This window comes from Cetorhinus maximus, chromosome 15 (assembly GCF_964194155.1).
Source record: "Cetorhinus maximus chromosome 15, sCetMax3.hap1.1, whole genome shotgun sequence".
Taxonomy (NCBI): domain Eukaryota; kingdom Metazoa; phylum Chordata; class Chondrichthyes; order Lamniformes; family Cetorhinidae; genus Cetorhinus; species Cetorhinus maximus.
Window position 1 is genome coordinate 5558024 of NC_135893.1, and position 25859 is coordinate 5583882.

Consider the following 25859-nt stretch of genomic DNA (forward strand, 5'->3'; position numbering starts at 1 on the left):
AAGTTCCTCATCCCTAGAACCTTTTTCACAAATCTATTCTGCACTCTCTCGAATGCCTTCACATCCTTCCTAAAGTGTGGTACCCAGAACTGGGCGCAGGACTCCTGTTGAGGCCAGAGACCAGTGCTTTTCTTTTAAACAAATTTATCATAACTTCTTCCTTTTGTACTCTGTGCCCCACTAAAGCTAGCACCATAGTTATCAAGTTGGAGAAGTGCATCTCTGAGTTTTTTTCACAAGTACACATTTACCTGGGAACACAGTAGGTTCAAAACAATGTTTCTTACTTTCAGACTAATACTGCATGTGATTGTATGCATAATCATTGACTAATGCTGGACTATGAAGAAAAGCACAAAGGCAACAAACAGAAATTAGAATAATTATTTTATTAGAATAATTAGGGGTATGGTAGCATCGTGGTCATGTTGCTGGAATAATAATTCAGAGGCCAGGACTAATGACCCAGACACGAGCTCAAATCCAACCATGGCAACTAAGGGAATGGAAATCTAATTAATAAGTCTGGAAGTAAAGCTAAGCTCAGTAATGATGACTATAAATCTAGCGTTGGTTGTTACAAAAACCCGTCTGGTTCACTAATGTCCTTTAGGGAAGAAAATCTGCCATCCTTACCTGATCTGGCCTACATGTGACTCCAGACCCACAGCAATGTGGCTGATTCTTTACTGCCCTCAGTTCAAAGGCAATGAGGGACAGGCAACAAACGCTGGCCTTACAAGCAACACCCACATCCCATGAAAGAATTTTTTTAAAAATCAGCAATGGTTACCAAGTAACTACCGGGTTGCTGTTTAAAAAAAACCCATCCGATCCACCAATGTCCTTTAGAGAAGGAAATCTGCCGTCCTTACCCAGTATGGCCTCTGAGGTTGACTCGTTACTGCCCTCTGAAATGGCCTAGCAAGCCAGTCAGTTGTATCAAAAACCACTCCCGCAGAACAATAATCCACACAAACTGCAGCGGATCACAAAGGTGGCTCACTACACTTTCACAAGGGCAGAGATACCAGCAACACCCCCACATCCCGCAAACAAACAAAAAAAAAGGAACAACATCTCCAGCAGTAGCTGAAAGAGTTGAGAGTGGCAACTCTGGATTAAGGATCTGACCCAAAAAGGTAGCCAATTTTTCTCCTTCAGATACCACCAGGTCCTAAATGAATATTCAGTCATTTTGTCAAAATGACTTTGTCCCAAATCTTTATTCTTTCTAAATTAGAGAAAAATGAAGGTGAATTTTGCATTTCAAAAATTAAAATAAGTGTAATAAACAGAAAAAAAAAGTTTTGAAAGGTTATTTTATTTCCACTTCTAACTCTTCTGCAGCTTTGGTGCCTATGAATCAGCCTGGATCGTGCAAAAAAAAGTTGCATTGACAGGAAGGCAGAGTGTTCTGAAGAAATGGCACCCAACTTTTTCACATGGGCAGGCTGTCTGCCATGACGACCTCCCTGTCTTAGCTTCGAAAAGATGGTGCTTGTCACTCAAAAGAAAAACAATGCTATCTTTGCAGAAAACATTTTTATAAATACATATAAAAGGAAAAAAAAATGCTAGTAAGTTTTCAATTATAGAAAAATCCACAAATTATATTCGACTGATAGAAATCCAATCGCAGGTCTCCCCAACAGGTCCCTGTTTGAAATGATAAACTGTGTTTTAAAGATTGCACTTTAGATTGAACAAAATGTACACAGTTCATTGATTGCATCGCATGGTGGCGCCAAACATCAATTCAGACACTAAGCAGATTTTAAATGAGCTGCTTTGCTCTCAGTCTGTTTCTGTACTTGTAAACTGCAACTTGGAAGATTTCTTCTCTGTTGGCGGTGATGGTGCGTTACAGTTCACTCGGGGAGTCCAGGTTGCTCTGGGAACATACGCCTTTAAATGCATGTTGTAGTCTGGAGCTACAGATAGTGATGGTAGAGGCTCTAACATCCTTTCCACCCCATGGCTGACCAGGAATCTCTCTCGCTCTTACCACCTGCCGTAGGCATGCGTTGCATGCATTGTCAATGCTGCTGGTAACATCTGTATTCTTCATTCTTATACACAATGCACTTCATGAAGAATTCCCCATGCCCACTTCCCCAAAATAGTTTGAAATCCTTAATAATAAAAAGCAAAATGCTGGAAAAACTCAACAGGTCTGGCAGCATCTGTGGAGAGAGAAACAGAGTTAACGTTAAGACCAACGTGACTCTTCTTCAGAACAGGTGCTGTCAGACCTGAGTTTTTCCAGCTCTGTTTTTATTTCAGATCTCCAGCATCCACAATATTTTGCTTTTATTTTAGTCTTAAATCTTTTCCTTTTGCAAGCCAGTCATAAGGCAGACTGCTTAAGATGTGATTGAGCACGAGGATCAATTTACATCAGCACTCTCAAGATTTATCCCATGGACAATAGTTTGACAGCACCATCATAGATGATATAGACATTTATAATTGACCTGTTAAACTCTGTTTATTACTCATTTCCCTGTAGCAGGATGATAAATGACCATAGGAACAGGAGGCCCATATCCCTTCATACCTTTCGTTAGCAATAATCTATCAATCTCAGATTTAAAAATTAGCTTATCTAGCATCAAATCTCATAATCCCAGACTCCTCTGTCAAAACAAATAGTTCCTATATACCCTATTTCCACCGTTTCAATCTCAGTAAAGACAGGCAACTTTTTTTAAAAATCAGAAATCCCAGCTTTTTACTAAAACAATGAAACCACAACATTCCACAATTTAAAGACAGGCGGGATTTTGAAAAAGAGACTGTTAGCAAAACTTTTCGTCTTGCACTCAAGACAGAAGCAAGAATGCCAAATTTCAAAGGGAACAGCAAGCAATGCACTTTTTTGGATTAAACAAAAGCATGGGGGACAATAGCTCCTTGGTGCATTCTCCATGTCCAGAGTCAACTTGCCAACCAATCAGCACCCTTTTCTCATTTAGTAAAAGTTGTTGTTCCCTTTGAAATTTGACATTCTTGCATCTGTACTGATGAGTGCAGGATGAAAAACTTAGTCAGCATGTCTTTCTCAGCAATACTCAAGAAGAATTTTTACTTTACAAGAGTCAAACAAAACAAACACTAAATACTATCTTAGCTAACCATCTATACTCTAACATCCAGAATCAACACAAGTTAACATGAATTAACAGGCAAATTGCAGTCAATTATGGATTATAAGTTACACATTAAATGGCAGATACAACTAAGACAGGGCTTATGAATTGGCACAACAGTCCACACAGCATAAGGGTTATTAAACTCAGTCACAAAGTCCTTCAAAACGTTGGCTTCTTCAAAGAATTTCAGCTCCTCTTCTTCTAGGAAATAGTCTGATCCCCAACTGACACCAGCGCACAGAGTTCCCTGGGCATGGCCTTCAGCAAAAAATGGTGCACATTTGCAGAACTTGGTCTGGAAGGCATAGATCCTTTGTTTAAAAAAAATTCATTTATGGGATGTGGGCATCACTGGCTAGGTCAGCATTTATTGCCCATCCCTAGTTGCCCTCGAGGTAGTGGTGCTGAACTGCTGCAGTCCCTGTGGTGTAGGTACACCCAGTACTGTTAGGGAGGGAGTTCCAGGATTTTGAACCAGCAACAGTGATGGAACGGCGAAATAGTTCCAAGTCAGGATGGTGAGTGGCTTGGAGGAGAACTTGCGTGTGGTGGTGTTCCCATCTATCTGCCGCCCTTGCCCTTCTAGATATTAGCAGTCGTGGGTTGTAAGGTGCTGCCGAAGGAGCCTTGGTGAGTTTCTGCAGTTCATCTTTTAGATGGTACACACTGCTGTCACTCTTTCGTTGGTGGAAGGAGTGAATGCTTGCTGAATGGGTGCCAATGAAGCGGGCTGCTTTGTCCAGGGTGTCGTCAAGCTTCTTGAGTGTTGTTGGAGCTGCACTCATCTACACATGTGGACTATATTCCATCACACTCCTGAGTTGTGCTGTGAAGATTGTACAGTCTTTGGGGAGTCAGGAGGTAAGTTACCGTAGGATTCAGAGTCAGAGTTATACAGCACAGAAACAGGCCCTTCAGCCCATTGTTTCCATTCCTAGTCTCTGACCTGCTCTTGTAGCCACAGTATTTGTGTGGCTAGTCTAGTTCAGTTTCTGGTCAATGGTAACTCCCAAGATGTTGCCAGTGAGGGATTCAGCGATGGTAATGCCATTGAACATCAAGGGGCGATGGTTAGATTCTCTCTTGTTGGAGATGGTCATTGCCTGGCACTTGTGTGGCACAAATGTTACTTGTCACTTGTTAGCCCAAGCCTGGATATTGTCCAGGTCTTGCTGCATTTGGACATGGACTGCTTCAGTACCTGAGGAGTTGCGAATGGTGCTGAACATTGGGCAATCATCAGCGAACATCCCCACTTCCGACCTTATGATGGAAGGAAGGTCGTTGATGAAGCAGCTGAAGATCGTTGGGCCTGAGGGCACTAGGTATCTTGCAATGATGCCCTGGAAGTAAGATGATTGACCTCCAACAACCGTAACCATCTTCCTTTGTGCTAGATATGACTCCAGCCAGAAGAGAGCTTTCCCCCGATTCCCACTGACTCCAGTTTTGCTAGGGCTCCTTGATGCCACAGAAAACATCTGCAGCAACTTTCTCCGCTTCTGGATCTGGACTCTGGCTTCTTCAGCATGCCTATACTGCACCACTGGACTCAAACTGCTACTACACAGCTTGGGTGGCTCTGCATCCCTTTAGGTAGACTCAAACAGTTTGTCTGCCCAGAGTTTTGGTATCCAAATCTGTTTCAGTTTCCTTCCTGTTTCCAGTTAGGGTCTACCTCAAAAAATACAAACTCTGAAATCACAGATTCCATCATACCCTTAAATTCTAGAGAGTACAACTATAGTTGGTAAGACCAGGGTCCTTTCACCCATCTTTCCAATTAATCGAAACATAACTGAGGAATGGCTTTCCATATTTGTGCCAAATTTTACTACATATACTTTCCAGGTTTGTGTCTCAACCCTTTTTAAAATAATAGTATGATAGCCACACATAATGTTTGGTCTGGCCAATAAGCCAGAATTAAAATCATTTATTTGACTTGTAATCAATTTAGCCTTTTAGATATGCCTCAGTAATTTACTAACAGCTGTTCAAGTACAGTTACAACACTGGCATCAACCCAGTGATGTGGAAAAATGGGTGTGTCCTGTCCACAAAAAAAAAGGATCCAATCTGGCTAGTTACCACCCATAGTCCACTCTCGATCAACAACCAAGTGATGAAAGGTGTCGTCAACAGTGCTATCAAGCGGCTCTTGCTTCTGACGCTCAGTTTGGGTTTCACCCGGGCCACTCAGCTCCTGACCACATTGCAGCCTTGGCCCAAATATGGACCAGAACTAAACTCAAGGGGGAAGGTGAGAGTGACTGCCCTTGACTACAAGGAAGCATTTGACCAAATGTGGCATCGAGGAGACCCAACAAAACTGGAGTCAATGAGAATCAGAGGGAAAACTCCCCACTGACTAGAGTCATACCTAGCACAAAGGAAGATGGTTGAGGTTGTTAGAGGCTAATCATCGCAGTCCCACAATAGCGCCGCAGATATTGGAAGTTCAAATTTAGTTTTAAAAGTCATCACTCTACAAGGATCATAACAATTTGAGGCTTTTTCTTTGTCCAATTGAATCCATGCCATAAACTTGTATAGAACCTTGATTAGACCACTCTTAATCCCCATTTTCAAAAGGATATAGAGGCACTGGAGAAGGTGAAAAAGGATTTACAAGGCTGATACCAAAAGAGAGTTTACACCAATCAGGAAAGATCGAGCAGATGGGGGAGGCTGAGGGGTGACCTGATAAAGGTTTTTAAGATTATGAAAATATTTGATGGGATCGATGTAAAGATGTTTTCACTTGTGGGGAGACCAATAATCAGGACCATAATAATAAATTCAATAGGGTATTCAGAAGAAGCTTCTTTACCCAGAGTAGCAAGAATGTGGCAATCACCACTACAAAGAGTAATTGAGCCAAATAACATAGTGGCATTTAAAGGGGAAGCTGGATAAACATATGAAGGTAAAAGCTTGTAGTCATTTAGCAGCACAGAACTTGAGTATTGCTGATAAAAGACATTTTGTCGGAGAGAGAGAGAAAGAGCAATGCCTTGACCAGAGTCAAGCTGCCTGGTTTAAAACTTCAAACAATATTTGGCAGTTAACTGTCAGTCACCATTAAATGGTGCATTCTCAATGGCAATGCCTCTACCACTTGCCAACCAATCAGCACTCACTTTCTCTTCTCATACAGTATAAAGTTATTGCTTCCCCTGACATTGGTATTCTTGTGATTGTCCTGATGAGCGCAAGATGAAAAGCTTCGACAAGATGCCTTTTATCAGCAATACTAAAGTAAAAGTCTGTGTCAAGATTAGGTGAAAAGAGGCAGGAGGCCGCTCATGTGGTGCATGATCCAGTTGGGTGGAACAGCCCGTTACTGTGCTGTACATTCTAATGTCATGCAATGTAAGTTGTAGTAAGGATCTCATCATGTACCTGCAAATGGATTCACACTTGCTATGTCATGGAGGCCTTGACATATTGGTACTACAATGGACTACAGCAGATATCACAGGAATGTGTTCACATTGTGCCATGGGAAGCCAGTCTTGACATGCTCTAATTTGCTACAGCAGATACCACAGGGGCATGCCCACAACAAGTGCAGGGAGAAAACTGTGACACATCCAGATCTCCTACAGATTTTCCATATATCAAAACACCGTTGAGGTTCACCTTTGTTTTGTGTACAGCTCTAGACTGTATAAAATGCACTGTCTTTCAAACTCCCTTTACAATACACAGTGCTTGTTATATGCAAAAAAAACCAAAAGAAATATGGCTGCTTTAGAAGATTATTTATTCAGCGACTGACCTAAAACAAGGCTAATAGTACCTCTCTTAAAATAGAGATAATGGTCCCAGCAGCCCATGGATTTTCTAGGACAAGGCACAATAGGCAGAGATGATACACGAGTTTATTGCTAGCTAAAATAACTGTTTAACCTTGTGCATTAAAGTAAGCCACTTCCAGCATTAGATCAGTTTGAGGTTAAGCTACGAAACTCTTTGCTCAATTGTACAAAAACTGTAAGAATAACATTGGCTTATCATGACAAATGTAAAAATAAGAATTGCAGAAATGGAATGCACCAGAGAACAGTGCTCCGTTTAACTGAAAACTACTGAAAATTTATTGGACTCCTTAGAAATTAAATGTTACCAATGTAACCTTTGGAGGATTGCAATTTGAGCTAGTAACTAATTTCTCTTACAGACCCATTATGAAACAATCATAAAAGTACAAAAAACACAAGGCGCACATGAAATGAACTCCAATTTCCCAGTTAGAACCACACAAGCAAAATTCTAAAAAACATGTTTGCTTTTAAAGTTTGATGTGTAAAAATTCAATTTCCAAACCTGCCCCATTTCAATAGCTCATAAAAAGAAATAAACTGCACTGAGTTACTTAAATTTAATAAAGAACTTTAAAGCGATCAAAAAAAAAAGTGATGGAACAAGGTTAATCCGAAGTGGAGAAAACTAGAATTACATCTGCTCATTATAAATATATCTGTATAATAGCCAAGAAGAAGAATGATGCCAGGTTCCAGGATTAAGGTCTATATAAATACAGCTAGCATCACCAACTCCAGATGTTTTTCCACAAAGTGTTCGCGAGGCTGCAGTGTACAAGCCAGAGACAGACCCAGATGCAGGCCCTGGGTTTCAAAGTATTGTCTCTAAATATATTTCTTAAAAAAATCAAGACCATGCAAGTGGCACCAACGAATAGATTCTGACTGCAGTCTAAACTGAGTCTAAAGCCCAATAAGAAGCAGAACATGAAATACCAAGAAGAAAGCAACACAGAAGGTAAATCACTCATTAAACTTCATGTTTCAGAGTTGAAGATGCCTTTCTGGTGACATGTAGGAAAGGATAAGAATAGGCACATGAACAGCAAGATTAAACATGAGTTATCATTCCTTAAAACTTCCCTGATTATAAACTGTTGCTTGGTAATACAGAGCCTGAATATTGCTGAAGAGAGACGTGTGGCTGATGCTTTTCATCTTACACTCTTCAGGACAAACAGTACCAAATTTCAAACAATCACAATAACTTATACCTGAATTTTCCTGAATGATTTCCTCTTCCCTAAAAAATAACTACAAAAAATGGATTCTCAAATGATTCCACTTTGCTTGTAACACTAAAGCAGGAAATACTTTTAATGACTTAGTATAAACAACAATTTAGAGAACACTAGGAAATCTTTCGGAATGATTTACAAGCAAATCTGATCAAAAGAGTCTGAGTTGAAGTGCAAAACCACAAGTGAATTGGAGAAATTTACAACCAATCATTGACCCGAGACGAAACAACATGCTTCAAGGTGCTCTTGTTTGTAACACAGAATGGTCACAGCACAGGAGGCGGTCTTATTGGCCCTCTGTAAGACCAACACAACTTGGTCTCACATTGCCCACCTTTTCCCCACAGCCCTGCACATATGTTCTGAAACTAAAAACAGAAAATGTTGGAAACGCTAAGCAGGTCAGGCAGCATTTGTGGACAAAGAATCAAAGTTAACTGCTCAGGTCAATGGCCTTTCACCAGAACTGGAAGATTAAGAACTTGGGTTAGAACTTGGTCAGCAGCTGCCTGGCCTGCTGAGTGTTTCCAGCATTTTCTGGTTTTTATCTCAGTTTTCCAACATTTTGTTTATGTAACTAAGAAACTAACTTTTCTTGACCAACTGCAGATCTCAGTTTGACTACTGACACTATTGGTACTCAACAACACATGGCCACATTCAGATCAAGACTGTGGTACAACCATTGTTTGTAAATGCAAAATGAACAATATATCAGCTGAGAGAAAAATATTAATAGTACACAGGTAAAGGCATAATTACAGTATGACAAACATCTTAACAAAACAAAAACAAATATCGAGAAAAGGGCATTAGAAACAAGATCAGAGGCTAACAGTAAATGTTTAAAAACATCAAGCATTGCATGTTATCTCATGTGTTTATCCTGCCTAATCTTTTAGAGTAATAGAGAAAAAGAACAAATTTCAACCCAAATAAACTCATTTGTAATAATCGTATCCATGTACCTTGCAATCCTCTAATTGCAGTGAGATTGAGATGAAATGAAGCATAATAAATACTACACAGGTCACCCCCTCGCGCCCACCCCACCCCCGCAAAAATAATGCAATATTAATACGATTGCCTTTTTTTAATGCAGAAGACAGACTGTTCTGACAGTATCTCTGGGAGTGAAAAACAATTACAGTATCTGGGTTGCTGATGTTTCTGAAAGTGGACAAAAATAATCTACTGATTTGGATCAAATTCCCAACTAGAGGTGGAGGAGCGAGTGTGGGAGTGGAGGGGAGACACACTGGGGGAAAGAGGGAGAGGAGAACTGGGGGTGGGGGGAGAAAGAGAGAGAGAGAGAGAGAGACAGGGAGAGGCAGGCAGGCAGGCAGGCAGAGTGGGGGCAGGGATGGGGAGAGGAGAGACCGGGGGGGGGGGGGGGGGGGGGAGATGAGAAGGGAGACCGTGTGGGGGGGATGAGAAGGGAGACCCGGGGGGAGAGAGACGGGGGGGGGGGGGGGGGGGGGGGGGGGGGATCTGGAGGAGAGAATCGGAGAAGATGGGGGCTGGGGGAGGGAGGCAGATTGGGGGCTGGGGGAGGGAGGCAGATTGGGGGCTGGGGGAGGGAGGCAGATTGGGGGCTGGGGGAGGGAGGCAGATTGGGGGCTGGGGGAGGGAGGCAGATTGGGGGCTGGGGGAGGGAGGCAGATTGGGGGCTGGGGGAGGGAGGCAGATTGGGGGCTGGGGGAGGGAGGCAGATTGGGGGCTGGGGGAGGGAGGCAGATTGGGGGCAGGGGGAGGGAGGCAGATTGGGGGCTGGGGGAGGGAGGCAGATTGGGGGCTGGGGGAGGGAGGCAGATTGGGGGCTGGGGGAGGGAGGCAGATTGGGGGCTGGGGGAGGGAGGCAGATTGGGGGCTGGGGGAGGGAGGCAGATTGGGGGCTGGGGGAGGGAGGCAGATTGGGGGCTGGGGGAGGGAGGCAGATTGGGGGCTGGGGGAGGGAGGCAGATTGGGGGCTGGGGGAGGGAGGCAGATTGGGGGCTGGGGGAGGGAGGCAGATTGGGGGCTGGGGGAGGGAGGCAGATTGGGGGCTGGGGGAGGGAGGCAGATTGGGGGCTGGGGGAGGGAGGCAGATTGGGGGCTGGGGGAGGGAGGCAGATTGGGGGCTGGGGGAGGGAGGCAGATTGGGGGCTGGGGGAGGGAGGCAGATTGGGGGCTGGGGGAGGGAGGCAGATTGGGGGCTGAGGGGGGAGGGAGATTGGGGGCTGAGGGAGGGAGGGAGATTGGGGGCTGAGGGAGGGAGGGAGATTGGGGGCTGAGGGAGGGAGGGAGATTGGGGGCTGAGGGAGGGAGGGAGATTGGGGGCTGAGGGAGGAAGGGAGATTGGGGGCTGAGGGAGGAAGGGAGGGAGACTGGGGGCTGAGGGAGGGAGGGAGATTGGGGGCTGAGGGAGGGAGATTGGGGGCTGAGGGAGGGGGGGAGATTGTGGGCTGAGGGAGGGGGGGAGATTGTGGGCTGAGGGAGGGAGATTGGGGGCTGAGGGAGGGAGATTGGGGGCTGAGGGAGGGAGATTGGGGGCTGAGGGAGGGAGATTGGGGGCTGAGGGAGAGAGATTGGGGGCTGAGGGAGGGAGATTGGGGGCTGAGGGAGGAAGGGAGGGAGATTGGGGGCTGAGGGAGGGAGGGAGATTGGGGGCTGAGGGAGGGAGGGAGATTGGGGGCTGAGGGAGGGAGGGAGATTGGGGGCTGAGGGAGATTGGGAGAGGGAGGCAGATTTGGGCAGGGGGAGGGAGGCGGATTGGGGATTCGGGGGGGGGGGGGTGCTGTGCCTCCCACTGTCGCTCTGCGGGCACCTGGACATTTCCATCAGTTGGGGGAGGTCGAGGGGAGGGAAGTGGAGGGTGACCTTGCCGGGCGGGGTTGAAGCTTCTTCTCCCCCCTCCCAGCTCCCCGGTCTGCGGCCGGCCCGGAGTGTCCGTCCGGCGCCGGCAGGGTCAGCGCAGCTCTCCCCACAGGGGGGATCAACAGCTCCCGGCCGTAAGAAGCGGCCGTTGGTGTAACCGCCGCCGGCTGAGGGAGTAGAGGGGCCCCGGAGGCCGGCCGGCCGGCCACCAACAGGCTGCTTACCTGGCGCGGCTCCGCCTGCTCAAAGGAAGCCATCTTTACAGCCTCGACCAATCGATCACAGATACAACACCTGCCAGCTTCCCGCGCCAAGTACGTCAAATCGATCACAGATCACCTCAAACACCATTGCCATTAAAACGTTTTTTCAAAAATATTATCGTGTGGACCTGTTTCAAATCCTAATCTAATCTAAAATTAATTGTTAGATTCTGAAAATAAACAGCATTGACAGAAGAATGTTTACTGGAGCATGCTGGGAGCTGTAGTTTCTTTGAGGTGAGTAATTGAAGAGTTAACACTGTCGCTTTATTTTTGCTAATACTAAAATAATTTAAATGTTTAAAGCCACTGGCAGTCTTGCGGCTTTGACTATAATTAATATTCTCGTGCTAATTCAGACGGAAATATTTTGCCGCCGGTGGCGCGCATGCGCGTCAACCGCTGCCACAGCAGGAAGAAGGCGTGAGCGCGCAGAAAAGGAAGGAGTTGCGTTTTTATAGCACCTTTGACCACCCCACTTCACAGCCCCAGCTTCACAGCCAATGAAGGAGCTTTGAAGGCTTTTATTTTTTTTAGCCGTTGTAGGAAACGTGGCAGTCCGTCTGCGCACAGCAAGATCCCACCAACAGCAAGGCTTGTGTGATGTTGATGGAGGGATAAATATTGGCGTCAGGACGATGGCGACGACTCCCCTGCTCAGCTTCCAGTAGGGGATATGGGATCTGCCTCATCTAAAGTCGCCCTCCGCACCGCCTCATTAGCAGCCAGAAAACCCACCGCCCTCACCCACCGCCCTCATCCAGTCTTGGTCCCCCACACCCCCCCCACCCCCCCCACCCCAAAACCTCCATCCCGTTCCCCCTTCCCTGTGTTGAGGGCAATGGAAGTTCAGCCAAGTCCATGCACAATGGACCCGCAAAGCAGAAAATTTCCATGCAAAATCTGCGGCTCCAACCGCCTTCTGACGTTTGGTGTTGTCGCAACCTCTTTGGAAGATCTGATCGCCAAAGGTAACTAAAGAGTCAGAAATGCTGGTTACCAACTGTAAAAACCTCACTACACACACACACACACACACACTCTGGGTTAGATTTTTGAGATGGGCTGAGCTAAAAAGTAGCCCCGCCGTCTGACGTTCTGGTTCCCATCCCGCCCCCTGGCCATTTATGCAGAGGTGGGAAGAAGGGGACAATGCGACAGAGCAGCCACAAACCATCCCATCTCCCTCTTTCTGCACAGTTGCTGAGAGTTTTCAACTGTTTCTGGGGTTAAAAAGAGAAATGCTGGAAATTCTCAGCTTGGGTCTGCCCGCAACTGTGGAGAGCGAAACAAATGAATGATTCACCTTTTATCAGAGAGGGGGTTTATTTTTAAAGTCAGAAAACTTTCCAAAAATAAAAATGAGATGTGTGGTGCTACAGGTCGAGGCTAGTGATTTAAACTTACAGCGTCGCGCTAGCCTTACTCTGCTGTCTGATCATTTGAGTGAAATATTGCACAGCTCAGCCCTCGGCTACTCCCAATAGATGGAGCTGATTCACAGTTTAAAGAAGCTTTGTGCCTTAGTTTGTAACTCGTTGACTTTTAATCTGATAATACTGGATGTATGAATATCAAAACATTTTTTTAATAAAAGCGTTATTCACATGCAGCCACTCAAAGTAAATTTGGATTGGTTTTAAAGGGTTGTGACAATGGGGTGATGCTTTCAGAACCTACCTCTTTAACACTAACCATTGTAATGTAACAGGAATGTGGAAACTACCCCTCTTGACCAGTGAAGCAACATGTAAATATAGTTCCAATGAAGCTCAGTGTAATCTTGAGGAACTGCATCTCATCTTGATGAATACTTTGCAGCAGCCTTCACAAAAGAGGGGGACCAATGATGGCATCATAGTTAGGGAGAAGGAATGTGAAATTTTGGATGGGACAGACTTTTTGAAAGAGAAGAAGTATTAAAAAGTTTGGCATCTTTGAAAGAGAGGAAAAAGGGAGAAATTTGCGAATGCTCTAATTCTAATTTTTCAAACATCCCTGACTACAGGAGTGGTGCCAGAGGATTGGAGGACTGCCAAAATTGTACTGTTGTTTTAAAAAGGGAAGTAGAGATAACCTGAGTAGTTATAGGCCGGTTAGCTGAACTTCAGTTGAGAGCAAATTGTTGTAAACAATTCTGAGGGGCGATTCAAGTCTTTGAGGAGGTGACACTTTGGGTTGATGAGGGCAGTATGATGAATGTGGCCTACATTGATTTAAGCAAAGCTTTTGACAAGGTCCCACATGCCAGGCAGATCAAGAAAGAAATGTCCTTGGAATCCAAGGGAGAATAGCAAATTGAATCCAAAGTTGGCTTTGTGACAGGAAGCAAAGGATAATGGTTGACAGGTATTTTTGTGACTGGAAGATTGTTACCAGTGGGGTTCTACAGGGCTCAGTACTTGGTCTCTAGCTTTTGATAATTTATATTAATGATTTAAACTGAAATGTAGGAAGCATGATAAAGAAGATTGCAAATGATTCAAATATTGGCTGTATAGTTGACAGTGAGGAGAAAAGTTTTAGACTGCAGGAAGTTATAGATGGGTCAGTTGGGCAGGAAAGTGGAAAATGGAATTCAATCCAGAAAAGTGTGAGATAATGCATTTTGGGAGGTGCAACAAAGCTAGGGAATACACAGTAAAATGGGCAAAGTGTGGAGGAACAGAGGGACCTTGGAGAGCACGTCCACAGATCCTTAAAGGTAGAAGGACAGGCCAATAAGGCAGTTAATGGATATGATATGTTTTCCTAGTTAACCAAGGCATAACAGAGCAGAGAAGTTATGCTAGAAGTTTATACAACACAAGTTAGACTACAGTGTTACGAATGTGAGGCTTTATAAGATGGCTATGTCTAAACGGTCAATGCAAGGTAAAATGGAGTAGTGGAGAGGGGCACGTTGAGCTCCTACTAGTTCTGCCTGGTGATAAGCCCATGTGACTTGGTTGCCATGGGGACAGGGGCCAGGTCAAGCCCTATCAAAAGCAAGGTGCAAATTTTTAACACCTGATGACAAAGGGAAAGACAGCTGGCCTTACTGCTACCAGACTTACTGACTCAGAGACCTGAGACAGAGTGAGAGAGAGATAGGGGGACAGCAACTGCTGTGAACAGCAAGGAAAAAGACTGCCTTCTGTTAGTCACAAGGCAGGATGCTGGTGGGAGTTCATTCTCTGGTTGAAGAGACAGGAATTGTGCTGATTTAAGGAGATTGGGAGATTTGCCCTGGCATGGCCAGGAGAATGTGTGAAGGAGTGGGCCTTGCTACTGGAAGCACCTCTGTGAAATGGGGAGAAGCAAGTCTGTTGGAAGCTGAGTAACTTTGGACTGGTTCCTATAAGCACTACAATTCTGCAGAGTGCAGTGTAACATGTACGTGCATCATGTGGTTTTCAATCAGGCTAGATAGTTAATAGGGGATATCTTTTCTGTAGCTTAGTGTATTATTTGCCTGTTAGGTGATGTTTAGTCCATGTTGATTTTAATTTTGTTTCTTACAGTAAAAGTCTCAAAACGTGAAAACTTGTGATCATTCGGGTCAGTCACTGGGAATTCAAATCTCCTTTCTTAAGGAGATCATAATAACAGCTTAAGTACTGCTCGTAGTTTTGGCCATCACACGAACGCCTTGCCTGAAAGGGTGATAGAGATAGAAACTCTGAGCACAATTTGAAAAGTACTTGGATGTCTACTCAAACGGCTGTACTGAATAAAAACTACCAAATGAAGGGCAGACCCAGAAAAAGGATGTAAAATAAGATGTGATTATATACATGTTGGTAGCTGGTTTCAAATGGCAGTAGCCTTTAGAAGTAAGCAATTGTATACTGATTTGTGTAGCTGTCTGTCCTCCATGAAAACCATGTAAGTGTAAAAAATAAAGAGTGGAGTTGTTTGTCATGCTTGAGAATGGAACACCTCTCTTAATCTGACAAACAACTAAGTTGTTCAACATTTAGAATTAAATGCAAAATTTGTTTTCTGTGGTTAACAGTCCTTTTAACTTGAAATGTCATTTTAAATGTGAATAACATGAACAATGGTTGATCTCTCAATGTAGGCGCAAAGAGGTATGTAAGAGTTACCTAGCGTGATTACTCTCTATTTTCCCTCAGTTGGGAATGATCTGATTATGTAGATAAGACTAGAACTTGTTTATGAAGAATAATTGCAGGTCCTTTTCTCATGCAGCATGTGGCATTGATACAGTAGATTGCTTGATTATTTAATTTGTAAAATAACCAATACTGTAAGTTTATACTGAAAAGTTAAAATGCAGGTAATGTTAAGAATATTAAAGACATGGCTTAAAAGTTTGGATATTTTCAGGATAAGGAGTGTCATGATGCAGTTGTTGGCAACGGAATGTAAGAATTGCTTTCATGGCTTGAAACTTAAGACTCTGCAACACCTTAAGTATATTTTTAGTTTGTAAGCCTCCTGAAAGCTTAAGTATCCTCTAATTTATGTTTATGGGTTTTATTATGTTTAGGGAAAGAAAAACTAGGTCTGGACAAATTTGATGCGCAGCAAGCATATACAATTGTGCTTGAAGATGATGGAACAATTGTTGAGGATGAAGACTATTTTATGTGCCTGCCAGCAAACACAACATTCATGATCCTTAACGCCAGTCAAAAGTGGACTCCTGTTGCTGAAGGTAAGTTGCTGATTGCTAATATAAATCATGGACAAGGAGCATTGCAAAGGATTCTGAAAGGACCTTCAATTAGATGGTTCTACATTTTTCCTTTCCAAAGCATTCAGTGAAATGTTTTTATTTCATTATTCGATGCATGGATTTGAAAGGTTTAAGGTCAGAATCTTCTGCAGAATAACGTGGAGTTTAATGTGTACACTGTTAATGTGTAAATCATCCAGCAAATTGTAGCAGGTGCCAAAGAATAAATACAGCGAATGCAGGTTACTTCAGGAAAGAGTGCAATTTATTAAGCGCTGAACCGTACAATGGCCATTGGGAGGAGATCACGACGGATCTGCTCGAAGTTACAGTGTTCAACAAGCAGTATTTATACAGTACAATTATGTGACTCCAGCATATTTACACAGTGATCTTATTAACTTGAGTGATCTTATTAACTTGCCCTTCTTTATTCTCTTATAATTATATCTATGTTAGCTAATTGATTTTGCTTACCCATACAGCTTCTTGATCATCCCTTATCTCTTCTAACAATGTACTATTCATTCCATGAGACAACATCTGTTTGTGTTTATTGTGTCATGTATCCTTTTTATCTACTCTTTGCCTAACCTTTGATCTCAGGTCATTTCACGTGTCCAGGCTTCTTGTTCTTATTTTTCTGTTCTTGCTTCCCTTTATAATTTAACCCTTTAGGTGATTTTTCTTTCTCTCAGGAAAGAGAGATCCTGTAAGTTGTGAATCCCCACATGTTACTGGACGATTTTTGCCATTAGCCTTGCAAAATGACACCTCCACCTCCCCATTCCACGGTTTTTTTGTACATATAACCAGCTCATTTGTTCAGTTTGGGTTCTGCCAGAGTCATTCAGCTCCTGACCTCATTATAGCCTTGATCCAAGCACGGACAAAAGAGCTGAACTTCCGAGGCAAAGCGAGAGTGACTGCCCTTGACGTCAAGGCAGCATTTGACCGAGTGTGTCAACAAGGGCCCTAGCAAAACTGGAGTCAATGGGAATCAGGGTGAAAACTCACCACTGGTTGGAGCCATACCTAGCACAAAGGAAGATGGCTATGGTTATTGGAGGTCAATCATCTCAGTCTCAGTACATTACTACACGCGTTTCTCAGGGTAGTGTCATCGGCCCAACCATCTTCAGTTGCTTCATCAATGACCTTCCTTCCATCATAAGGCCAGAAGTGGGGATGTTCACTGATGATTGCACAATGTTCAGCACCATTCACGACGACTCAGACACTGAAATCGTCTGTGTCCATATGCAGCAAGACCTGAACAATATTCAGCCTTTGACTAATAAGTGGCAAGTAACATTTGTGCCACCCAAGTGCCAGGTAGTGAGCATCTCCAATAAGGGAGAATCTAGCCATCTCTTCTTGACATTCAATGGCATTACCATCACTGAATCCCTCACTATCAACATCCTGGAGGTTACCATTGATCAGGATTTTAAAAACTACAGATATCTGCTTTTATTTGTCCCCTTCTCATTGGCACAGCTCAGGTCAACACCATGGTAGTCCAAAGTAACTATATATAGTGGTCATTGCAACTTCCCCCTGTTCTACAGCAAAACAAGAATTTGGTTTTCCACTACAAGCAGAGTGTTAGTACTGCATTTCATTTTGGCCATTACATTGAAGTTATCAAACTTCATGTCACCAAAATCTCTCTTCTTTCCCCACAGAAATCAGCATCAGCTCCGATACAAAAATGGATGGTGATGTAGATGGCGTTGGATCTGTAGACTGTGTGGATTATCCTGAATCTTCCAATAATTGGAAAGTTCTTGCCAAACAACTTCGAAAAAACCTTGCCCACATTATTACTATGTCTGAATCTGACCTCCAGGTAACAGAGAAAGGACAAATAGCTTGGTAGATTTACAACAGAATACAAAGTTCAATAAAGCCTATTGTCTGACATCGTTCGTGTCTGTCAGACTCCTATTGGTTAAGGTGTTACTGGCTGAAGCGTGCTCAGAGTCCCATATTTGAAGCTGCTTTCAATGATCCAAGTATAGGATTAGATGCTAACTAGATTGACTTGATATTTTGGAAATGGCTTTGTTCTAACTAAAATAAAATAGAGCAGTACCTAGAAACCTACCAATCCTAATGTTAGACTGTCATAGATATTCTCCATTACATCGAATATGGCAAGCAATTAGCAGAGTTATTTGTAGCTATATAACATGAGGCTAAACCACAAGGTGTAACTTGTAAATCTCTTTCCCTGTAATTTTACAAGGCTTTTATTATGCAAAAAGGAACAATATTTCACACTTGTCTGAATGCCATAGCTCATTTGACCCAGCCAAGATAGAATAGTGATATAAATCTGCATCCCCTGGTGAAAACACATTAACAGTCAGGAAATATCCTCTCAGCCATTCTGAGCTGTTGTCTTCCTACCTCAGTTTTCCAAGTCTGGGAAATGGTCTTCCCTCACTAATTGTGTGTGCCAGCAAAGACACTTAAGCATCTAGGAACAAAGGAGAATAAACTACTTTAAGACCAGGAAGCCTTTGGGCCCCTACCCATTTTATTTCTATATGCCTAAACCCTCCTTTACCCATAGTAGGTGGCCAGAAATGTCTGAAATACAGATACATTCTTGCTGACTGGAAATGTATGGTGAACACGGAGGGTGAGTGTTCATGTGTAAAATATGGAAAAAGGACTGAGTCGGCAAAACTGCATAGCCTGTTGTTGAAGTGACAAGTGTGCAGGATTTGGCCAGGTTTGTTGTTTTATATATATATATTGGGCTATGTTGATATGTGATTAGAGTAAACGGGAAACTTGAAAATATGTTCAGCTATTAAAGTGCATTTCTTAACTGTAATAAATTGAGGCTCAAAAATAGTCAGTATGATCATAATCAGCATTCTATGGGTTAGCAGGGCAATGAAATGGACTCTTCTTCAGTCCAGCATACATCTTCTAAGAACATACAAGAAAAGACAGGGAAAAAAATCAACTGGTTCTTCTAACCTGTGTCATTCAGTTGCCTTGGTGTCACATGTATCCATTATCAGCCTGCCTTCAGTTACACAATCTCCTGGGAGGAAAATTAAATACTATTTAAGAAATCTAGAAAATTCCTTTGCAATCACTGAAGGCAATCAAGCAATCTCCAGGGGACTTCAGTAAGTGATAACACAACTCACTGGCTCCCCTTAGCATCCGTATTTCATGTCATCTACTTGCAGGACCTCATCCAGCTCTTTGTGAAGGCCTATAGTAAATCTGTATTCACCACAAGTTCTAGTAATCTATTCCAATGATTGGAAAAGAAACAATTCCTGGTAAAAAAACCTAACTCTACTTCTTTATTTTGTAGTGATATCCTCTGTCCTTCCCTAACAGGCAGCTAATGACGCTTAATGATGATTCTGTTAGAATTAGTTGTTGAAAAATGGGGCAGACGCAGGCAAAATACTCAGTGGAACTTTTGCTTGTGATCAAATTACTTTTGCCTGTGCTCCTGAATGATAAGTAAGTCAGTTAGAAATTCAATAGCTTTCCATGATCTTTATTTGACAGACACTAATAGATGTACCATCTACTGAGCTGGCAAAGGAACTGGAAGAAAATTTAATAAGAACTGAAGCAATACAGGACTCCCTTCAGCGTGCACTTGATAGCAGAGAGGAGCACCGGGAAGCAAAGGAACTATTGAAACTGTACCAGAATGCTTTTCAAAATGATGGTTAGTCTGATGTTGTGGTGAATATATAGCAAATTCTTAAGTTATTTTATTTTATAAATTTTTCTGACTCCACATATTCTTGCAGCAAAGTGAATGTCAACAGATGCCTGGGTCCTTACGTTATGTTCTTTAGCTTGGAGATAGTTTGCCATTTGATGTAGTCCTGGCCTAGAGACTTGCTGGATCCACGATGAGTCAGCTATCTGAGCTGGAGCACGTCCTTTGCCTACACCTGGCTAAAGATAATAATCAAAGTATTCGATTTAGTGTTAATCTGTGTTGTAGCCTATGGGAATTGAGGATGCAGGTTTGTATTTGGGAGTCTTCTGCACATGAGTTCTGAATTTCATTTGTGCAGCTGAGAAAACCCTGAGCAGCATCTGAATACTGTCAAGAAAGGGGTTTGACGCCCCGGCCCCTGACAATGTTAGAAATGCAGGTCCCTTTAAGAGTAAACCAGCACGAGCTACAGAGCGAATTGAGAATAGGTGTTGCTCATTGAAGGCTGTACTTCAGAGCTGGGTTTTTCACCTAGTAAGTGGGTTTCCCTTCTGGATAGGGAGAGGACCTAGAAGAGAAGAGTGGAAACTGGCATATGCACCAGTTGTGATTAAATAAAACAGTTGTGGTACACAGAATGTTTTCTGCTGCCTGGTTCAGTAAGTAGATATTTGTCTGTTAAACAGTCCCAATCAACCAGCAGCTAATTTCAGCGTGGCATTGTTCAATACTGGGATACAGATTCATCTTCTTTCTCAGCTGCAGGTATTGTGAAGGAGAAATTTAAATATGTATGTTTGTCAACACAAACTGACAATGGCAGCAGGAAAACAGTAGTTAGTACGTTTTCAATCTGACCCAGTTGAACTGTAGACCAGTGCTGGATTGGCCGAATTGTTGCTCGGCAATTGTTGCTAGTTGATACAGACCGACAGGAAGAAACTATTTCTTTTTATGGGCTCAAAGCCTTTTGTTCCCAAGACAATTACAAAAATATAGATCCTACATCTTTCCTAGATTCCAAACCTGCTAAAGAAACTGATCAAGCAGATGGTTCAGATCCGATAACCAGAGAAACCTCCCTGCTGAACAAACGCATCATTGGTGTTCTCAGACAGAAACCTAGTCCAGAGCTCAGCTTGTCAAATGTGGAGCTTCAGGTATGATAAATTCACTTGCTAGCATTTTTCTAGAAGTTTGTGTTTTAACATTTTCACTTTCCCTATGCTAAGTCCACAGAAATTACATTTATTTGTCCCAAGTTTCACTCAAGAAGTGGGTTTATTTTTGGCAGGTGACATTTGCCTCTTTGGTATTAACTGAATTCAAATCCAGAGACTGGAAATGGCAGGATGCTGTTCTTGAATTATCTCATTAATCAAAACCAGTTTATTATCCTTCAACATTGCCAGTGGGCAACTTTTCCTTTGTCACTTTCCTTGCTCATTTCCCTTTATTTTTGCAGGATTATGGGGGAAAAGCTGGACTGTGGGGCTAAAATGAATAGCTCTTTCAAAGAGTCAGCACAGGCACGATGGGCAGAATGACCTCCTGTGTTTTAAGATTCTATGGGTGGAAGTTTGTAGCCGTGTTGCGGTGGGGGCAGGGCTGTAAAATGCAGCAAGCTGTCGAAAAGCCCATTGAATTCGGCGGGACTAGAAAATCCTGCTGGTGGGAGGGGCCATAAAATTCAGCCTTATAATTCCCTAATTGGGCAGGAGAGCTACGCTGCCCTACTTCCTTCAAGATGAGGAGGGATTGAGTGTAAGTCTGAGGCTTGGCGATGTCTGAACTAAGGAACTCAGAATTGCCACCAAGGTTACTTCGGTCATAGAGTGGTAATTAACTTTTGCCTCCCTTCCATATAGAACAAAGCCCTCAGGTTTAAAAAAAAATGTCAGTAACTTTAATATCCTTATTGCCAACCAAATCTTAATTTTCCAGTAAACTTTATGGGTTAATCTAATCCAATGAGTTTAGGATTTTTAAAAAATATAGATGGTAAATGCTGTTAATTGCTGGACTCATTGCATACGCCTTTTGCATTCAGGAAGTTCTCAAAGAGAGTGAAAAGGATCTACAGTCTGCTTTAAATTGTTCCATTGAGAAGGTAAAGGATCTGCAGCAAGACTGTAGGAAGGAATTGAAGAAGCGCTCATCCAAATTGGAGAGCCTGGAACAATTGAGAAAACATTCAACAAAGAGAAGAAAACTGTAATACACTGGGGCACCAATTGCAGCCAAACATGGTTCTGCAACTTAGTGATAAACCTTGACTCCCAGCATTCAGTTTTTGCAACAAAAGCAAAATAATCAAATTCTATCATGGGGGGAAAGAAACATTTTATACTTGTACTCATTGCCTGCATCAAGCACTGTCAGACCAATCACAGCATAAAACTGATGCAGGCTGAGTTCCTTCATTCTGTCTCACCGATATCCTTTAATGCTGACTTCTAAGCACTACCTAATAGCTATTTGGTGTTAAGCAAATTACAAAACCATAGAATAATTACAGCCCAGATGTGGATCAGCATCCATTGTGAACTGTGTGTCTGGATTTTACTTATAACTGTTTCTAACCATCACAAGGACATCAACCCATCAATTTGTACTGCATTCAGACACCTGTTAAGATGAAATGGCGGTCAGTGCAGCCCAACCATGTAATTGTACTTTGTTCCTAATCTCGGCTGTGCTGTTGGCAGAAAGAACCAAACCACAACACAATTAATTCAAAAGGGAGGAAGGAAAATTTGATTGTATGATAGCCACCTAAACACCATTTACAATGTAATAGCTTTATAATTAGCACTAAACACACTCAGTTGCTCTGAAAGACTAATTTCATATATGTGAATGTCAAATTTCTCCATTATGAAAATTCCACATTTTTAAATGTTTTAGTTTTTTTTGTGATAGTTTTGTTTCAGCTTTTTTTAACTTCTGTCATTGAATGTGTCTTAATCATTTTGTTAACTGTAAAATTTAAAAAATAAAAATGACAGGCTAGGAGTTTCTACTTTCTGGTTTGCTGCCTGTGAGAATATTTCAATGTGATTGGTTGCTTACCTTGCTAAATTGCATCACTGTTGCTGGACATCTGAAGATCCCCTTGGTGCCAAATTTAAACTGACACGGGGGAGTCTGCATCACAGAGATTGCTAGAACACAACGGGTAACTTTCTTCAAGGTCAGCAGTGAGCACTGCTGCTTCTCAACTTGTCTCAGAAAATTATAGTATAATGATAGTAAATGAGGGAATGACATTTCCTCTGATAACAAAATTCAGTACGAGAGCAAATTGCCTTACGATCCAAACCAGTAAAATAATCCAAGAAAAATTGCTTCTCTCAATGGACTGTGAGAATGTGGAACGTGCTACTTTTGAAGGCCATAGATGTAGGATCAATTGAAGTGTTTAAAAAGAGAGACGATACACAGGAAGCAATAATATTGAGGGTGTGGAATTAAAACCTACAGCCCATGACGAATAGGAAGAAGAGTAGGCCATCTGACCCAGTGAGCCTTTTTCACTATGCAAAGACCCTGTAATTTGTAACATTGGGAAACACCTTGCTACTTGGAGAACAGCATGCTTATGTTTGGAATAACTTGAATCCTGTCACTGCATAGCACAACTTCAATGACTGCTTCTTGTTTATGCCAATGGATGTAATAGCTATCCATGAAAAATTAAAGTATCCCCTCTCAGCAGATTGGTGTGAGGAAGAATTGTGCCCAACACATTGAATAAAGCCCATTTGCTTTATGTATTAGTTATTAATGAGATCCTTGTCTGATTGGAAGCTTTCAGAGCAGAATTTTAAAAATATTCCAGTGGGCGCGAGTGGACATGTTCATTTGCGGTGCGGGATCCCAGATTTCCAACAAATTGCACTAACCACCTTGCTGGTTGGTATAAAAGATCATGCTGGCCATGGAAGGCAAATTCCTGTTAGACTGTGACCCCATCCATCACACACCACTCTCCACGTGCAATGTGGTTGACTCTTAACTGGCCTCAGAAATGGCCTAGCAAGCCACTCATTTCAAGGGAAATTGGGGATGGGCAACAAACCTTGCTAGCGATGCCCACATCCCATGAAAGAGTAAAGAAAAATGGGATCACTCCACTGTAGTGGGAGAAAAGCATGTGCAATTTTAATGAATCAGCCCTAAATGGGAGGTAGACCAAAACTAGGGGGTAATCCTATCAGAATTAGCAATCCCAAACTGTCCAGTTTGAATTGGTACCCGTTTCACCTTTCTTTAGACTTGTGACTATATGACAAGGCAGAATTACATGTTACAACCAATCATTGATGTGTTTGATTGTGATCCCTCAACATTTATCCTAAACCAAGATTGAGACACGGAGTGAATACAGAACATTTCACGTGTGGCTGTGTAAATGTGTCTGACTAATGATTGTATTCTGAAATCAAGCCTTGAATTTATACATGCCTTAACACTTCTCTCAAATGTCCCAAAGCACTTCACATACAATGAATAACTTCTTTGAAGTGCTGTAGGCAGCTAAAAATGTATCTGATTGTGATTTGTATTAAATCTGAGTGTAAAGTGGTATACCTAACATCTAGTTGACAGCATTGTATAGCTGTTTTTTTCTGCTTGTACTTCAAATACATTTTTTAAATTTAGTTTCCTTTTTGCATTTGAAAATCTGTGGATCTAATGTCATCTTCATATGAATTTGTATTTATATGGATCCATATCCCAGTCAAGATGTCTCAGTGCTTCAGTGAAATGCTTCTGAAGTCGAGAGTGGATGTTGAGTTTTTTAACCTTTCCTCAGTTCTTGAAAGCGTTTGTGACTCCTCGGATAATGAATCAGTCTGTACCAACATGTAGCGAGGCCTGGATGTTATTCAGGCTTAGGATGACAAGTGACATTTGCACCACACAAGTGCCAGGCAATTACCATCTCCAGCAAGAGAGAATCTGACCATCTCCCCTTGACATTCAATGGTATTACCATCGCTGAAACCCCCACCATCAACATCCTGGGAATTACCATCGACCAGAAACTGAACTGGACCAGCCATATACGAGAAGCGCAGGTCAGAGGCTGGGAATTCTGTGATGAGTAACTCACCACCTGGAATGCATATCTTACCATCGACAAGGTACAAGTCACGAGTGTGATGGAATGCTCTCCATTTGCCCGGATGAGTGCAGCTCCAACAACGCTCAAGGAGCTTGACTCCATTGAAGACAAATCAGCCCAGCTCACCGCTACTTTCTCAAGGGCAATTAGGAATGACAGCGACACCCACATCCCAGTACAAATAAAAAAAAAATTCTCTGCAACCTCTCCATGCATGTGCATCTCTTTTTGTGATGTGGTTATTGGAACTGTATACAGTATTTTGTGTGGTTTAGCCTCCTTATGACCCATGTAGGTTGGTTTTCAACTTTTATGATTATATATCCCAGCATTTTGTTAGTTTTTAGTTCCTATTTTTTAATGAGCTTTCTTCTTGAGACCGTGCTAAAGTAGTAATTGCTGACATTCAGCTAGCTCACACTGAATGCATTAATTAACTGTGCACCATCCCATATGAATGGTTGGAATATGTACCATCACTTTTAGTTTTGCTATTTTCCAATGTTAATTATTTTGGATCCCTATGTCAGTTGTGAATCCAATCATTTAAAGTGGGGACTGGCATAGTGGTAATGTCACTGGACTAGTAATCCAGAGGCCTAGGGACATGGATGCAACTGGCAGCTGGTGGAACTAAATTTATTAATAAATCTGGAATATAAAGCCTAGTTTCAGCAACTGTGACAGTTATCAGCAATTGTAAAAACCCATCCAGTTCATCAATCTGCTCACCTGGTCTAGCCTACACATGACTCCAGACCCACTGAAATGTGGTTGACTCTTAGCTGCCTTCAGAAACGGCCTAGCGAGCCACTCAGTTCAAGGGCAATTGGGGATGGGCAACAAGTGCTGATTTTGCCACCAATGCCCCCATCCCATGAAAGAACAACAGATAGAATGGCCTATAATTCACTGTGCATTACTATTTTCAGAATATAGAAGGAAGGGGAACATAGACAAAAACTGAGAGAGGGCGGTTAACAT

General features: G+C 42.6%; 2 protein-coding genes across 2 annotated transcripts in view; one reads left to right on the forward strand and one right to left on the reverse strand.

Annotated features, from left to right (window-relative positions):
- Nucleotides 1–11426, reverse strand: part of pex14 (peroxisomal biogenesis factor 14) — a 194602-nt gene extending 183176 nt beyond the window's left edge. The window contains exon 1 of the mRNA XM_078557755.1: nt 11307–11426. Coding sequence (XP_078413881.1) covers nt 11307–11339 — 33 coding nt within the window. The 5' untranslated portion in view covers nt 11340–11426. The remainder of the gene's footprint in view (nt 1–11306) is intronic.
- A 320-nt stretch (nt 11427–11746) lies between these two features.
- Nucleotides 11747–24408, forward strand: dffa (DNA fragmentation factor, alpha polypeptide). The gene is made up of 6 exons (XM_078557756.1): nt 11747–12316; nt 15841–16008; nt 17718–17881; nt 19579–19744; nt 20762–20904; nt 21795–24408. Exons 1-6 carry the CDS (start codon nt 12022–12024, stop codon nt 21960–21962), a joined length of 1104 nt encoding a protein of 367 aa, XP_078413882.1. The 5' UTR covers nt 11747–12021; the 3' UTR covers nt 21963–24408.
- The last annotated feature ends 1451 nt before the right edge of the window (nt 24409–25859 follow it).

Bases quoted from the DNA above. Each gene is read 5' to 3' on its own strand.
- dffa (XM_078557756.1), top strand. From the start codon at position 12,022: ATGGGATCTGCCTCATCTAAAGTCGCCCTCCGCACCGCCTCATTAGCA. The intron at 16,009-17,717 runs GTAAGTTGCTGA...CTTTCCCCACAG, and splicing joins GTGGACTCCTGTTGCTGAAG to AAATCAGCATCAGCTCCGAT. The intron at 20,905-21,794 runs GTATGATAAATT...TTTTGCATTCAG, and splicing joins TGTCAAATGTGGAGCTTCAG to GAAGTTCTCAAAGAGAGTGA.